The 17,504-nt window shown below is 38.7% G+C and overlaps 4 protein-coding genes across 4 annotated transcripts; all 4 read right to left on the bottom strand.

Moving 5' to 3' along the window:
• Window positions 1-640: 640 nt before the first annotated feature.
• LOC149140836 (disease resistance RPP13-like protein 4) lies at window positions 641-1,383 on the bottom strand. The gene is made up of 2 exons (XM_089451079.1): window positions 1,265-1,383; window positions 641-1,172 (listed from the first exon to the last, which is right to left on the bottom strand). The coding sequence occupies exons 1-2, from the start codon at window positions 1,381-1,383 to the stop codon at window positions 641-643; spliced, it is 651 nt and encodes a 216-aa protein (XP_089307205.1).
• Window positions 1,384-2,758: 1,375 nt separating this feature from the next.
• LOC149140835 (putative disease resistance protein At5g43730) lies at window positions 2,759-3,727 on the bottom strand. Its single transcript, XM_089451078.1, has one exon. The coding sequence runs from the start codon at window positions 3,725-3,727 to the stop codon at window positions 2,759-2,761; it is 969 nt and encodes a 322-aa protein (XP_089307204.1).
• Window positions 3,728-11,466: 7,739 nt separating this feature from the next.
• LOC149140834 (putative disease resistance protein At5g43730) lies at window positions 11,467-12,447 on the bottom strand. The gene has a single exon (XM_089451077.1). It carries the CDS (start codon window positions 12,445-12,447, stop codon window positions 11,467-11,469), a length of 981 nt encoding a protein of 326 aa, XP_089307203.1.
• Window positions 12,448-13,900: 1,453 nt separating this feature from the next.
• On the bottom strand, window positions 13,901-15,043 carry LOC149140833 (putative disease resistance protein At5g63020). The gene is made up of 2 exons (XM_089451076.1): window positions 14,410-15,043; window positions 13,901-14,274 (listed from the first exon to the last, which is right to left on the bottom strand). Exons 1-2 carry the CDS (start codon window positions 15,041-15,043, stop codon window positions 13,901-13,903), a joined length of 1,008 nt encoding a protein of 335 aa, XP_089307202.1.
• Between the last annotated feature and the right edge of the window lie 2,461 nt (window positions 15,044-17,504).

Below are 17,504 nucleotides of genomic sequence, written 5' to 3'. Positions count from 1 at the left end.
AGTTGTAATGTTTTAAGTTGTGTTAAACTTGCCAAATTGTTGATAGAAGCTGTTTTTTTTCCATCTGGTATCCTTATCTTTCTTCCAAAGAACCTTGCAACCATAAGTTTCCAAATGCTCCAAAGAGGTAAGCCCTGAGATACAGGGAGGTAGAAATTGCAGATCTCTACATCTCTCCAAGCTTAATTTCCTTAAAGATCTCAGCATATGGATGGCAGACGGTAATTCTTGGATGGCAGAATAGGAAAGATCAAGGATCTCCAGATTTACAAGACTGGTAAAAGATGCAGGTAACCTATTGATGGGTATGTGTCTTAAACCCAAATATATTAGCTGCTCCAAACACCCAAAACTCTTTGGCAATGATTTCAATGACGTTCCACTTAAAGAGAACGCCTTAAGGGATATCATACTCCTGACACCCTTGTTGGGATCTTTGTTAAATATGGATTTCCACTGAGAAGCAATGAGCATATTTTTGTAGACGATGTGATTAAGCTGAATGCGGCCCAAACACTCATTTTCATTCACAGCTGTCAAACCCTTACCCACACGGCAGTAGAAATTTTCTTCCTCCTCTGCGATTCGGATTGCCATATCATGCAGGGAGTCATGCACCCTGAAACAGAGTACTTGCCCATCAAAGTCTCTCATCATTGGCTCGATCAAACAACGATCTGCCCATCAAAGTCATCATTGGCTCGATCAAACAACGATCTGCTAAAATGTTGAGATAATATCTTCCCAGCTTGAATGGATCATAAGCGGGTCGATGCTCATGTTCCAACGTCTTCTTGGCAAGTAAGCCTTCCCCTATCCATACCTGAATCGCCAACTGGACATGAACGACTGTGTCTTCCAAGATGTTTGCAGCTACACATAAAAAGCACAATTGCAGGTCAGCATCCTCATAGCCGAGTGCATCATAACTCAATCTAACACAATTGTACACACTGTCCACGTTTGGCAGCCTTTGGACAGCCCATTCCCACTGTTGTGGATGAGTACTCCTGGCCATTGCCATGCCAACCACTTTGATAGCGAGGGGAAGCCCTCTGCACCTTTTACACACAAGCTTGGCTTTTCCCTCTTCTATGTTTGTTGGCAGATTTCCATATAAAAAGCACAATTGCAGGTCAGGATCCTCATAGCCGAGTGCATCATAACTCAACCTAACACAATTGAACATAGTGTCCACGTTTGGCAGCCTTTGGACACCCCATTCGCACTGTTGTGGATGATAGCGAGGGGAAGCCCTCTGCACCTTTTACACACAAGCTTGGCTTTTCCCTCTTCTATGTTTGCTGGCAGATTTCCATTATTATATGGAAAAGTGTGACAAGCAAACAACATCCAACTCTCATCTTCCGACAAATCCTCCATTGTTATTGTGTATTTATCTGCGACACTTGTTTTTAAGAGTGCAATGCAATCCCTGGAACTGACAATGACTTTTAGAGATTAAGAAATTGAAATTGTTTTTTTTAGAGATTAAGAAATTGAAATTGTTTTTTTTAAAGTTCGAGATAAAAAAAAAATAAAAATGAAATTGTCATAAAAATCTAAAGAATTATAAAGAATTATGAACTATTTATCAAGCTCATTTCTATAATGTCAAACATTTTTGTCTAAAATTTAATGTTGTACATGCCATTATAGTAAATATTTTAAGTGAAGCCATTGCACCTTTCTCTATTACAGGCAACTCCTTTAATGTAGGTAGCCAAGCAAGAGAAAATGTTTCCAGAAGAGGAAATGCTCCTTTGTGACCAAATTCTGTTGGAAACTTACTTACTCTAGGACATTCAATGATCTCCAATTCCCTCAAACCCTTGAGTTTATGTAGATGTGGAAGTTCTTCCAAGAAATGACAACCAACAAATTTAAGATAGCCCAAATATTGAAAGTCATAAAATTTATAATCCATTTTAACCAAGTGAAAGTATTCTAATAATACCAGTCTTCTCAATTTTGACATGTTTCTTATATCGTTGGGTAGAATTTCCAGCTTCAATGTGAGGGAGTTCATTTGAGTCATCTTTCCGAGTGTGCCATCACTAATAATTTCCTCATTATTTTGTAGTTGTAATGTTTTAAGTTGTGTTAAACTTGCCAAATTGTTGATAGAAGCTGTTCTTTTTCCATCTGGTATCCTTATCTTTCTTCCAAAGAACCTTGCAACCATAAGTTTCCAAATGCTCCAAAGAGGTAAGCCCTGAGATACAGGGAGGTAGAAATTGCAGATCTCTACATCCCTCCAAGCTTAATTTCCTTAAAGATCTCAGCATATGGATGGCGGACGGTAATTGTTGGATGGCAGAATAGGAAAGATCAAGGATCTCCAGATTTACAAGACTGGTAAAAGATGCAGGTAACCTATTGATGGGTATGTGTCTTAAACCCAAATATATTAGCTGCTCCAAACACCCAAAACTCTTTGGCAATGATTTCAATGACGTTCCACTTAAAGAGAACGCCTTAAGGGATATCATACTTTTGACACCCTTGTTGGGAACTTTGTTAAATATGGATTTCCACTGAGAAGCAATGAGCATATTTGTGTAGACGATGTGATTAAGCCGAATGCGGCCCAAACACTCATTTTCATTCACAGCTGTCAAACCCTTACCCACACGGCAGTAGAAATTTTCTTCCTCCTCTGCGATTCGGATTGCCATATCACGCAGGGAGTCATGCACCCTGAAACAGAGTACTTGCCCATCAAAATCTCTCATCATTGGCTCGATCAAACAACGATCTACCCATCAAAGTCTCTCATCATTGGCTCGATCAAACAACGATCTGCTAAAATGTTGAGATAATATCTTCCCAGCTTGAATGGATCATAAGCGGGTCGATGCTCATGTTCCAACGTCTTCTTGGCAAGTAAGCCTTCCCCTATCCATACCTGAATCGCCAACTGGACATGAACGACTGTGTCTTCCAAGATGTTTGCAGCTACACATAAAAAACACAATTGCAGGTCAGCATCCTCATAGCCGAGTGCATCATAACTCAACCTAACACAATTGTACACACTGTCCACGTTTGGCAGCCTTTGGACAGCCCATTCCCACTGTTGTGGATGAGTACTCCTGGCCATTGCCCTGCCAACCACTTTGATAGCGAGGGGAAGCCCTCTGCACCTTTTACACACAAGCTTGGCTTTTCCCTCTTCTATGTTTGCTGGCAGATTTCCATATAAAAAGCACAATTGCAGGTCAGCATCCTCATAGCCGAGTGCATCATAACTCAACCTAACACAATTGTACACAGTGTCCACGTTTGGCAGCCTTTGGACAACCCATTCCCACTGTTGTGGATGAGTACTTCCGGCCATTGCCCTGCCAACCACTTTGATAGCGAGGGGAAGCCCTCTGCACCTTTTACACACAAGCTTGGCTTTTCCCTCTTCTATGTTTGCTGGCAGATTTCCATTATTATATGGAAAAGTATGAAAAGCAAACAACATCCAACTCTCATCTTCCGACAAATCCTCCATTGTTATTGTGTATTTATCTGCGACACCTGTTTTTAAGAGTGCAACGCGATCCCTGGAACTGACAATGACTTTGGAGGTGGAGTGGTTCCTTACAGGGCACAGTACACCTAATTCCTCTAACAATTCTGCAGCATTCCATCCCCATACATCATCTAAGAACAGAATAAGCCCGGTGCTCTGGTGCACTGTCTGATTCAACCATCGCTTTACCTCTTCTTCGTTCATATTTTCGCCCAAATTTACATTTTTTTGTGTGGCTATTTGGGTACGGAGTGCATTTCTAAGACTTTTAAAAGAGGGACTTTGGGAAACAGTGAGCCAAAGTAATAAACCATCCTTAGAATTACTGCGTACCTTTTGGCTATTGAAGAGCGTCTTCAAAAGAAGAGTTTTTCCGGAACTTTTCGAGAATCGAAAATGCTTTATCCTGTCCCACTATAAGGGGTTCTTCGATCAATTTCATCTTTGCAGAGCTTGTTGGAACAACAGGGCCATGGGAAGTACTTGAAGAAGAAGAGCTCATTGCACCAAAATTCACCATACAACCAACTTTCCCTTTTATCCCACAATTGGAATATCTCTTTGTAATTTCTGCCATGTCTACCATAGACATTGCCATCACTTCTACATTAGTGTTCTCTCTAGTTCCTATATTTCTTATTGGACAACCAAAAATTCTTACTTTCTGAAGTGTCTTCAGATCCATATAACTCTCTGGTAATATATTTAATGTTGTACATGCCATTATAGTAAATATTTTAAGTGAAGCCATTGCACCTTTCTCTATTACAGGCAACTCCTTTAATGTAGGTAGCCAAGCAAGAGAAAATGTTTCCAGAAGAGGAAATGCTCCTTTGCGACCAAATTTTGTTGGAAACAAACTTATTCTAGGACATTCAATGATCTCCAATTGCCTCAAACCCTTGAGTTTATGTAGATGTGGAAGTTCTTCCAAGAAATGACAACCAGCAAATTTAAGATAGCCCAAATATTGAAAGTCATAAAAATTATAATCCATTTTAACCAAGTGAAAGTATTCTAATAATACCAGTCTTCTCAATTTTGACATGTTTCTTATATCGTTGGGTAGAATTTCCAGCTTTATGAGTGACAATGTGAGGGAGTTCATTTGAGTCATCTTTCCCAGTGTGCCATCACTAATAATTTCCTCATTATTTTGTAGTTGTAATGTTTTAAGTTGTGTTAAACTTGCCAATTTGTTGATAGAAGCTGTTTTTTTTTCCATCTGGTATCCTTATCTTTCTTCCAAAAAAGCCTTGCAACCATAAGTTTCCAAATGCTCCAAAGAGGTAAGCCCTGAGATACAGGGAGGTAGAAATTGCAGATCTCTACATCCCTCCAAGATTAATTTCCTTAAAGATCACAGCATATGGATGGCGGACGATTATTCTTGGATGGCAGAATAGGAAAGATCAAGGATCTCCAGATTTACAAGACTGGTAAAAGATGCAGGTAACCTATTGATGGGCATGTGTCTTAAACCCAAATATATTAGCTGCTCCAAACACCCAATACTCTTTGGCAATGATTTCAATGACGTCCCACTTAAAGAGAACGCCTTAAGGGAGATCATACTCCTGATCACCCTTGTTGGGATCTTTGTTAAATATGGATTTCCACTGAGAAGCAATGAGCATATTTGTGTAGACGATGTGATTAGGGGAAAAGAAGTCAATCTGTTCTCGCTCAACAAAAGTCGAATGCGGCCCAAACACTCATTTTCATTCACAGCTGTCAAACCCTTACCCACACGGCAGTAGTAAATTTGATGAGAGATTCTTGCATAAGCTTTCACTTAAAAAGGCTTGGATGAGGGCGGGGGTAAGGAGGGGGATTATATGCACCATGATTGTATAGCACTGAAAATTTAGTCTGGTTCAATTATCCTTTCACAATGAGAAAAGCTAGGAACCATTGTGAGTCCATATTTGGAAATTTTGGTACTCTGTTCCATATTTGCTTACTTTGTTGTACTTTTACTGTAGATGTGCCCCTCACAGCCTTGTATCTTAGCTAAAAATAATCTATAAAAATCATTCTCCAAACTAAAAACAAATAAAATATATACCTCTATATAATCGTGGTACTCTGTAATCCTTATAGGCAATATAAGGCAACCGAAGTGGGGGCATCTGAAAGAGTTGCACAAAGAGATAAAACTATGTGAAGCTGCTCTACTCTATGGAGACGTGAATACCATTTCACTGGGCCAAGGCCTTGAGGTTGGTCATTCAATTGAATATTTTTCTATAACAAGATTAATACATTATGACATTGCAAATAAACATTTATTTCTTGCAAGGGAGTGTCATTTTAAAAGCTGTTGAGATGGACCCCTCTGTTTTTTTTCTTTTTCCCTAGATTCACTCTTTTTCTCCGCTATTTCTCATCCTTTTTCATAGCCATGTACAAGTGAATTTCCGTCTTCTTGTTTTTTTTTTTTAAGTTAGAGATTAAGAAATTGAAATTGTTTTTTTTAAAGTTCGAGATAAAAACAAAACAAAACAAAAAAAAAAAAAAAAAAAAAAATTGAAATTGTCATAAAAATCTAAAGAATTATAAAGAATTGTGAACTATTTATCAAGCTCATTTCTATAATGTCAAACATTTTTGTCTAAAATTTAATGTTGTACATGCCATTATAGTAAATATTTTAAGTGAAGCCATTGCACCTTTCTCTATTACAGGCAACTCCTTTAATGTAGGTAGCCAAGCAAGAGAAAATGTTTCCAGAAGAGGAAATGCTCCTTTGTGACCAAATTCTGTTGGAAACTTACTTACTCTAGGACATTAAATGATCTCCAATTGCCTCAAACCCTTGAGTTTATGTAGATGTGGAAGTTCTTCCAAGAAATGACAACCAACGAATTTAAGATAGCCCAAATATTGAAAGTCATAAAATTTATAATCCATTTTAACCAAGTGAAAGTATTCTAATAATACCAGTCTTCTGAATTTTGACATGTTTCTTATATCGTTGGGTAGAATTTCCAGCTTCAACGTGAGGGAGTTCATTTGAGTCATCTTTCCGAGTGTGCCCTCACTAATAATTTCCCCATTATTTTGTAGTTGTAATGTTTTAAGTTGTGTTAAACTTGCCAAATTGTTGATAGAAGCTGTTTTTTTTCCATCTGGTATCCTTATCTTTCTTCCAAAGAACCTTGCAACCATAAGTTTCCAAATGCTCCAAAGAGGTAAGCCCTGAGATACAGGGGGTAGAAATTGCAGATCTCTACATCCCTCCAAGCTTAATTTCCTTAAAGATCTCAGCATATGGATGGCGGACGGTAATTCTTGGATGGCAGAATAGGAAAGATCAAGGATCTCCAGATTTACAAGACTGGTAAAAGATGCAGGTAACCTATTGATGGGTATGTGTCTTAAACCCAAATATATTAGCTGCTCCAAACACCCAAAACTCTTTGGCAATGATTTCAATGACGTTCCACTTAAAGAGAACGCCTTAAGGGATATCATACTCTTGACACCCTTGTTGGGATCTTTGTTAAATATGGATTTCCACTGAGAAGCAATGAGCATATTTGTGTAGACGATGTGATTAAGCCGAATGCAGCCCAAACACTCATTTTCATTCACAGCTGTCAAACCCTTACCCACACGGCAGTAGAAATTTTCTTCCTCCTCTGCGATTCGGATTGCCATATCACGCAGGGAGTCATGCACCTTGAAACAGAGTACTTGCCCATCAAAGTCTCTCATCATTGGCTCGATCAAACAACGATCTGCCCATCAAAGTCTCTCATCATTGGCTCGATCAAACAACGATCTGCTAAAATGTTGAGATAATATCTTCCCAGCTTGAATGGATCATAAGCGGGTCGATGCTCATGTTCCAACGTCTTCTTGGCAAGTAAGCCTTCCCCTATCCATACCTGAATCGCCAACTGGACATGAACGACTGTGTCTTCCAAGATGTTTGCAGCTACACATAAAAAGCAGCACAATTGCAGGTCAGCATCCTCATAGCCGAGTGCATCATAACTCAACCTAACACAATTGTACACATTGTCCACGTTTGGCAGCCTTTGGACAGCCCATTCCCATTGTTGTGGATGAGTACTCCTAGCCATTGCCTTGCCAACCACTTTGATAGCGAGGGGAAGCCCTCTGCACCTTTTACACACAAGCTTGGCTTTTCCCTCTTGTATGCTTGCTGGCAGATTTCCATATAAAAAGCACAATTGCAGGTCAGGATCCTCATAGCCGAGTGCATCATAACTCAACCTAACACAACTGTACACAGTGTCCACGTTTGGCAGCCTTTGGATAACCCATTCGCACTGTTGTGGATGAGTACTTCTGGCCATTGCCCTGCCAACCACTTTGATAGCGAGGGGAAGCCCTCTGCACCTTTTACACACAAGCTTGGCTTTTCCCTCTTCTATGTTTGCTGGCAGATTTCCATTATTATATGGAAAAGTGTGACAAGCAAACAACATCCAACTCTCATCTTCCGACAAATCCTCCATTGTTATTGTGTATTTATCTGCGACACCTGTTTTTAAGAGTGAAATGCAATCCCTGGAACTGACAATGACTTTTAGAGATTAAGAAATTGAAATTGTTTTTTTTAGAGATTAAGAAATTGAAATTGTTTTTTTTAAAGTTCGAGATAAAAAAAAATAAAAAAATAAATAAAAATAAATAAATTTGAAATTGTCATAAAAATCTAAAGAATTATGAACTATTTATCAAGCTCATTTCTATAATGTCAAACATTTTTGTCTAAAATTTAATGTTGTACATGCCATTATAGTAAATATTTTAAGTGAAGCCATTGCACCTTTCTCTATTACAGGCAACTCCTTTAATGTAGGTAGCCAAGCAAGAGAAAATGTTTCCAGAAGAGGTAATGCTCCTTTGTGACCAAATTCTGTTGGAAACTTACTTACTCTAGGACATTCAATGATCTCCAATTGCCTCAAACCCTTGAGTTTATGTAGATGTGGAAGTTCTTCCAAGAAATGACAACCAACAAATTTAAGATAGCCCAAATATTGAAAGTCATAAAATTTATAATCCATTTTAACCAAGTGAAAGTATTCTAATAATACCAGTCTTCTCAATTTTGACATGTTTCTTATATCATTGGGTAGAATTTCCTGTTTCAATGTGAGGGAGTTCATTTGAGTCATCTTTCCGAGTGTGCCCTCACTAATAATTTCCCCATCATTTTGTAGTTGTAATGTTTTAAGCTGTGTTAAACTTGCCAAATTGTTGATAGAAGCTGTTTTTTTTCCATCTGGTATCCTTATCTTTCTTCCAAAGAACCTTGCAACCATAAGTTTCCAAATGCTCCAAAGAGGTAAGCCCTGAGATACAGGGAGGTAGAAATTGCAGATCTCTACATCTCTCCAAGCTTAATTTCCTTAAAGATCTCAGCATATGGATGGCAGACGGTAATTCTTGGATGGCAGAATAGGAAAGATCAAGGATCTCCAGATTTACAAGACTGGTAAAAGATGCAGGTAACCTATTGATGGGTATGTGTCTTAAACCCAAATATATTAGCTGCTCCAAACACCCAAAACTCTTTGGCAATGATTTCAATGACGTTCCACTTAAAGAGAACGCCTTAAGGGATATCATACTCTTGACACCCTTGTTGGGATATTTGTTAAATATGGATTTCCACTGAGAAGCAATGAGCATATTTTTGTAGACGATGTGATTAAGCCGAATGCGGCCCAAACACTCATTTTCATTCACAGCTGTCAAACCCTTACCCACACGGCAGTAGAAATTTTCTTCCTCCTCTGCGATTCGGATTGCCATATCACGCAGGGAGTCATGCACCCTGAAACAGAGTACTTGCCCATCAAAGTCTCTCATCATTGGCTCGATGAAACAACGATCTGCCCATCAAAGTCATCATTGGCTCGATCAAACAACGATCTGCTAAAATGTTGATAATATCTTCCCAGCTTGAATGGATCATAAGCGGGTCGATGCTCATGTTCCAACGTCTTCTTGGCAAGTAAGCCTTCCCCTATCCATACCTGAATCGCCAACTGGACATGAACGACTGTGTCTTCCAAGATGTTTGCAGCTACACATAAAAAGCACAATTGCAGGTCAGCATCCTCATAGCCGAGTGCATCATAACTCAACCTAACACAATTGTACACACTGTCCACGTTTGGCAGCCTTTGGACAGCCCATTCCCACTGTTGTGGATGAGTACTCCTGGCCATTGCCATGCCAACCACTTTGATAGCGAGGGGAAGCCCTCTGCACCTTTTACACGCAAGCTTGGCTTTTCCCTCTTCTATGTTTGCTGGCAGATTTCCATATAAAAAGCACAATTGCAGGTCAGGATCCTCATAGCCGAGTGCATCATAACTCAACCTAACACAATTGAACACAGTGTCCACGTTTGGCAGCCTTTGGACAACCCATTCGCACTGTTGTGGATGATAGCGAGGGGAAGCCCTCTGCACCTTTTACACACAAGCTTGGCTTTTCCCTCTTCTATGTTTGCTGGCAGATTTCCATTATTATATGGAAAAGTGTGACAAGCAAACAACATCCAACTCTCATCTTCCGACAAATCCTCCATTGTTATTGTGTATTTATCTGCGACACCTGTTTTTAAGAGTGCAATGCAATCCCTGGAACTGACAATGACTTTTAGAGATTAAGAAATTGAAATTGTTTTTTTTAGAGATTAAGAAATTGAAATTGTTTTTTTTAAAGTTCGAGACAAAAAAAAAAAAAAAATGAAATTGTCATAAAAATCTAAAGAATTATAAAGAATTATGAACTATTTATCAAGCTCATTTCTATAATGTCAAACATTTTTGTCTAAAATTTAATGTTGTACATGCCATTATAGTAAATATTTTAAGTGAAGCCATTGCACCTTTCTCTATTACAGGCAACTCCTTTAATGTAGGTAGCCAAGCAAGAGAAAATGTTTCCAGAAGAGGAAATGCTCCTTTGTGACCAAATTCTGTTGGAAACTTACTTACTCTAGGACATTCAATGATCTCCAATTGCCTCAAACCCTTGAGTTTATGTAGATGTGGAAGTTCTTCCAAGAAATGACAACCAACAAATTTAAGATAGCCCAAATATTGAAAGTCATAAAAATTATAATCCATTTTAACCAAGTGAAAGTATTCTAATAATACCAGTCTTCTCAATTTTGACATGTTTCTTATATCGTTGGGTAGAATTTCCAGCTTCAATGTGAGGGAGTTCATTTGAGTCATCTTTCCCAGTGTGCCCTCACTAATAATTTCCCCATTATTTTGTAGTTGTAATGTTTTAAGTTGTGTTAAACTTGCCAAATTGTTGATAGAAGCTGTTCTTTTTCCATCTGGTATCCTTATCTTTCTTCCAAAGAACCTTGCAACCATAAGTTTCCAAATGCTCCAAAGAGGTAAGCCCTGAGATACAGGGAGGTAGAAATTGCAGATCTCTACATCCCTCCAAGCTTAATTTCCTTAAAGATCTCAGCATATGGATGGCGGACGGTAATTCTTGGATGGCAGAATAGGAAAGATCAAGGATCTCCAGATTTACAAGACTGGTAGAAGATGCAGGTAACCTATTGATGGGTATGTGTCTTAAACCCAAATATATTAGCTGCTCCAAACACCCAAAACTCTTTGGCAATGATTTCAATGACGTTCCACTTAAAGAGAACGCCTTAAGGGATATCATACTCCTGACACCCTTGTTGGGATCTTTGTTAAATATGGATTTCCACTGAGAAGCAATGAGCATATTTGTGTAGACGATGTGATTAAGCCGAATGCGGCCCAAACACTCATTTTCATTCACAGCTGTCAAACCCTTACCCACACGGCAGTAGAAATTTTCTTCCTCCTCTGCGATTCGGATTGCCATATCACGCAGGGAGTCATGCACCCTGAAACAGAGTACTTGCCCATCAAAGTCTCTCATCATTGGCTCGATCAAACAACGATCTGCCCATCAAAGTCTCTCATCATTGGCTCGATCAAACAACGATCTGCTAAAATGTTGAGATAATATCTTCCCAGCTTGAATGGATCATAAGCGGGTCGATGCTCATGTTCCAACGTCTTCTTGGCAAGTAAGCCTTCCCCTATCCATACCTGAATCGCCAACTGGACATGAACGACTGTGTCTTCCAAGATGTTTGCAGCTACACATAAAAAGCACAATTGCAGGTCAGCATCCTCATAGCCGAGTGCATCATAACTCAACCTAACACAATTGTACACACTGTCCACATTTGGCAGCCTTTGGACAGCCCATTCCCACTGTTGTGGATGAGTACTCCTGGCCATTGCCCTGCCAACCACTTTGATAGCGAGGGGAAGCCCTCTGCACCTTTTACACACAAGCTTGGCTTTTCCCTCTTCTATGTTTGCTGGCAGATTTCCATATAAAAAGCACAATTGCAGGTCAGCATCCTCATAGCCGAGTGCATCATAACTCAACCTAACACAATTGTACACAGTGTCCACGTTTGGCATCCTTTGGACAACCCATTCGCACTGTTGTGGATGAGTACTTCCAGCCATTGCCCTGCCAACCACTTTGAAAGCGAGGGGAAGCCCTCTGCACCTTTTACACACAAGCTTGGCTTTTCCCTCTTCTATGTTTGCTGGCAGATTTCCATTATTATATGGAAAAGTATGACAAGCAAACAACATCCAACTCTCATCTTCCGACAAATCCTCCATTGTTATTGTGTATTTATCTGCGACACCTGTTTTTAAGAGTGCAACGCGATCCCTGGAACTGACAATGACTTTGGAGGTGGAGTGGTTCCTTACAGGGCACAGTACACCTAATTCCTCTAACAATTCTGCAGCATTCCATCCCCATACATCATCTAAGAACAGAATAAGCCCGGTGCTCTGGTGCACTGTCTGATTCAACCATCGCTTTACCTCTTCTTCGTTCATATTTTCGCCCAAATTTACATTTTTTTGTGTGGCTATTTGGGTACGGAGTGCATTTCTAAGACTTTTAAAAGAGGGACTTTGGGAAACAGTGAGCCAAAGTAATAAACCATCCTTAGAATTACTGCGTACCTTTTGGCTATTGAAGAGCGTCTTCAAAAGAAGAGTTTTTCCGGAACTTTTCGAGAATCGAAAATGCTTTATCCTGTCCCACTATAAGGGGCTCTTCGATCAATTTCATCTTTGCAGAGCCTGTTGGAACAACAGGGCCATGGGAAGTACTTGAAGAAGAAGAGCTCATTGCACCAAAATTCACCATACAACCAACTTTCCCTTTTATCCCACAATTGGGAATATCTCTTTGTAATTTCTGCCATGTCTACCATAGACATTGCCATCACTTCTACATTAGTGTTCTCTCTAGTTCCTATATTTCTTATTGGACAACCAAAAATTCTTACTTTCTGAAGTGTCTTCAGATCCATATAACTCTCTGGTAATATATTTAATGTTGTACATGCCATTATAGTAAATATTTTAAGTGAAGCCATTGCACCTTTCTCTATTACAGGCAACTCCTTTAATGTAGGTAGCCAAGCAAGAGAAAATGTTTCCAGAAGAGGAAATGCTCCTTTGCGACCAAATTTTGTTGGAAACAAACTTATTCTAGGACATTCAATGATCTCCAATTGCCTCAAACCCTTGAGTTTATGTAGATGTGGAAGTTCTTCCAAGAAATGACAACCAGCAAATTTAAGATAGCCCAAATATTGAAAGTCATAAAAATTATAATCCATTTTAACCAAGTGAAAGTATTCTAATAATACCAGTCTTCTCAATTTTGACATGTTTCTTATATCGTTGGGTAGAATTTCCAGCTTTATGAGTGACAATGTGAGGGAGTTCATTTGAGTCATCTTTCCCAGTGTGCCATCACTAATAATTTCCTCATTATTTTGTAGTTGTAATGTTTTAAGTTGTGTTAAACTTGCCAATTTGTTGATAGAAGCTGTTTTTTTTTCCATCTGGTATCCTTATCTTTCTTCCAAAAAAGCCTTGCAACCATAAGTTTCCAAATGCTCCAAAGAGGTAAGCCCTGAGATACAGGGAGGTAGAAATTGCAGATCTCTACATCCCTCCAAGATTAATTTCCTTAAAGATCACAGCATATGGATGGCGGACGGTAATTCTTGGATGGCAGAATAGGAAAGATCAAGGATCTCCAGATTTACAAGACTGGTAAAAGATGCAGGTAACGTATTGATGGGCATGTGTCTTAAACCCAAATATATTAGCTGCTCCAAACACCCAATACTCTTTGGCAATGATTTCAATGACGTCCCACTTAAAGAGAACGCCTTAAGGGAGATCATACTCCTGATCACCCTTGTTGGGATCTTTGTTAAATATGGATTTCCACTGAGAAGCAATGAGCATATTTGTGTAGACGATGTGATTAGGGGAAAGAAGTCAATCTGTTCTCGCTCAACAAAAGCCGAATGCGGCCCAAACACTCATTTTCATTCACAGCTGTCAAACCATTACCCACACGGCAGTAGAAATTTTCTTCCTCCTCTGCGATTCGGATTGCCATATCACGCAGGGAGTCATGCACCCTGAAACAGAGTACTTGCCCATCAAAGTCTCTCATCATTGGCTCGATCAAACAACGATCTGCTAAAATGTTGAGATAATATCTTCCCAGCTCGAATGGATCATAAGCGGGTCGATGCTCATGTTCCAACGTCTTCTTGGCAAGTAAGCCTTCCCCTATCCATACCTGAATCGCCAACTGGACATGAACGACTGCGTCTTCCAAGATGTTTGCAGCTACACATAAAAAGCACAATTGCAGGTCAGCATCCTCATAGCCGAGTGCATCATAACTCAACCTAACAGAATTGTACACACTGTCCACGTTTGGCAGCCTTTGGACAGCCCATTCTCACTGTTGTGGATGAGTACTCCCGGCCATTGCCCTGCCAACCACTTTGATAGCGAGGGGAAGCCCTCTGCACCTTTTACACACAAGCTTGGCTTTTCCCTCTTCTATGTTTGCTGGCAGATTTCCATATAAATAGCACAATTGCAGGTCAGCATCCTCATAGCCGAGTGCATCATAACTCAACCTAACACAATTGTACACACTGTCCATGTTTGGCAGCCTTTGGACAGCCCATTCCCACTGTTGTGGATGAGTACTCCCGGCCATTGCCCTGCCAACCACTTTGATAGCGAGGGGAAGCCCTCTGCACCTTTTACACACAAGCTTGGCTTTTCCCTCTTCTATGTTTGCTGGCAGATTTCCATTATTATATGGAAAAGTGTGACAAGCAAACAACTTCCAACTCTCATCTTCCGACAAGTCCTCCATTGTTATTGTGTATTTATCTGCGACACCTATTTTTAAGAGTGCAGCGCGAACCCTGGAACTGACAATGACTTTGGAGGTGGAGTGGTTCCTTACAGGGCACAATACACCTAATTCCTCTAACAATTCTGCAGCATTGCATCCCCATACATCATCTAAGAATAGAATAAACCCGGTGCTCTGGTGCACTGTCTGATTCAACCATCGCTTTACCTCTTCTTCGTTCATATTTTCGCCCAAATTTACATTTTTTGTGTGGCTATTTGGGTACGGAGTGCATTTCTAAGACTTGTAAAAGAGGGACTTTGGGAAACAGTGAGCCAAAGTAATAAACCATCCTTAGAATTACTGCGTACCTTTTGGCTATTGAAGAGCGTCTTCAAAAGAAGAGTTTTTCCGGATCCACCCTTGCCAACAACACCAACTTTTCGAGAATCGAAAATGCTTTATCCTGTCCCACTATAAGGGGCTCTTCGATAAATTTCATCTTTACAGAGCCCGTTGGAACAACAGGGCCATGGGAAGTACTTGAAGAAGAAGAGCTCATTGCACCAAAATTCACCATACAACCAACTTTCCCTTTTATCTCACAATTGGGAATATCTCTTTGTAATTTCTTCCATGTCTACCATAGACATTGCCATCACTTCTACATTAGTGTTCTCTCTAGTTCCTATATTTCTTATTGGACAACCAAAAATTCTTACTTTCTGAAGTGTCTTCAGATCCATATAACTCTCTGGTAATATATTTAATGTTGTACGTGCCATTATATTAAATATTTTAAGTGAAGCCATTGCACCTTTCTCTATTACAGGCAACTCCTTTAATGTAGGTAGCCAAGCAAGAGAAAATGTTTCCAGAAGAGGAAATGCTCCTTTGTGACCAAATTCTGTTGGAAACAAACTTACTCTAGGACATTCAATGATCTCCAATTGCCTCAAACCCTTGAGTTTATGTAGATCCAGCATGCCAGGGTTGATTAAATTTCGAAAGTCAATTAAATAGTCAAAAGTTTTAAAGTTGTTGACTAGATTTGTAGAGTAAGTGAAATAGTCAAAAGGCGCTTTAAGTCACTGCCAGAATCAAAGCTTGTTTCCGAATGAGCACGAGCTAGCAGAGCCGCCCATGATATTTCCGGAGGCATTTATCGAGGCGGAGGAATTGCCTGGACCGCCAAAAGTGGTTGGAATCCGGGCAAAAAAATTTCAAAAAATTTCATAAATCCTTCACTTTGAAGATATCCCCGTTGGAATCTCCCTGAAACATAACATATGATAAAAAAAACATCAATAAAGAAACAAAATTGCATAAACTTTTGACTTCTTTCTTCTATGCTATTGTTTCTCATCATTGCCTTACGGCGTTTTCTTTGCAACATGTGGTGCAAATGCTAGTTATAATAATCCTTTAAAAATCCCTTTATAATTATTGTTATATTACTAATGTGATGCAATGGTCAAATAGGAAAATGTGACGTCACATCTTGCAGTAGCGACCTAGTCAAAAGCGTATATATATAGATATATTTTGATTATTTATGTACACTATGTAAGTTTTATTGTTGTAATAATAAAAATCATGGTTTAAATATACTTCTACGCATATCATTAATAATATTTTTTAAAGCCTAATTAATAAAGGACCAACTTCAAAATTGGTTTTAGCTATCTTATTTTTCAAAGGACATGTAAAATCCATATAAAAGGGAGATGTGGACGTTAGATAAACTAACACTTCTATGTGTTTCGCGACATTTGCTTAACCACCTCTCATGGATTCGTTAACTTTGGGGATGCTTCCATTTACTAACACCTACGGGTTTTTGTGTAACAACAATCATGATTCCAACAAGTGGTATCAGAGCCAAAGTTCTCAAGTTCGAATCACACCCAGCTTGCGCTAAGGGGAGATTGTTGGATATTGGATAAACCAACACTCCTCGTGTGTTTCACGACATGTGCTTAACTACATCTTGTGGATCCGTTAACTCTAGCGATGCATCTATTTACCAACACCTATGGGTTTTGGTGCGATGACAATCGTGATTCCAACAACACAAAGACATCATATTAATAATATCCTTCAAATCGTAACTAATAAATATCAAGATTCAAAATTGCTTTGAGTTATTCTAATTTTTCAACTAAGCACCTACATACTAAAACCTGAGATTAAAGTTTATTGGTTAATTTATATAAATTAAATGGTCAATAAATATACATAGGTTTAAAATATTTTCTTTATAACCAAGGTTAATTTTATTTTTTTGTTATTGATATTTTTAAAATCTTATATATCAATTCCATGTTAAAAATGAAAAAAATTAGACATCTCTCTAATAATGAAAGTGAAAATATGAGGTAATTTTTAATTTAAATTACTTTATTTTTCTCTATATAAATGAATATAAAATTACTTTATATAAAATTATATTATTTAATATGGACATTGAAATATTTTACTTATGATTGATAATAAATATTTTTTGTTATTAATCTATTTTTATTTTAAATATCACATGCAAACTGGGGTAGAATGAATTACACATCATGTAATATAAATAATATCATTTATTGTCATCTCCATGTAAATAATATAGCTTGAATGGGCCTAATGGTTAAGAGCATGTGTTGAGGTCGTTCAAAAACACAAAGGATGGTAAAGTATGTATGCCTCTATAGACTTA

Source organism: Pinus tabuliformis, chromosome X, assembly GCF_031772625.1.
Source record: "Pinus tabuliformis cultivar Carrire ecotype Pingquan chromosome X, CPIR1, whole genome shotgun sequence".
Classification (NCBI taxonomy): Eukaryota; Viridiplantae; Streptophyta; class Pinopsida; order Pinales; family Pinaceae; genus Pinus; species Pinus tabuliformis.
Note: the sequence above shows the minus strand (reverse complement) of the source record. Positions and strands in the feature narration are given on the sequence as shown.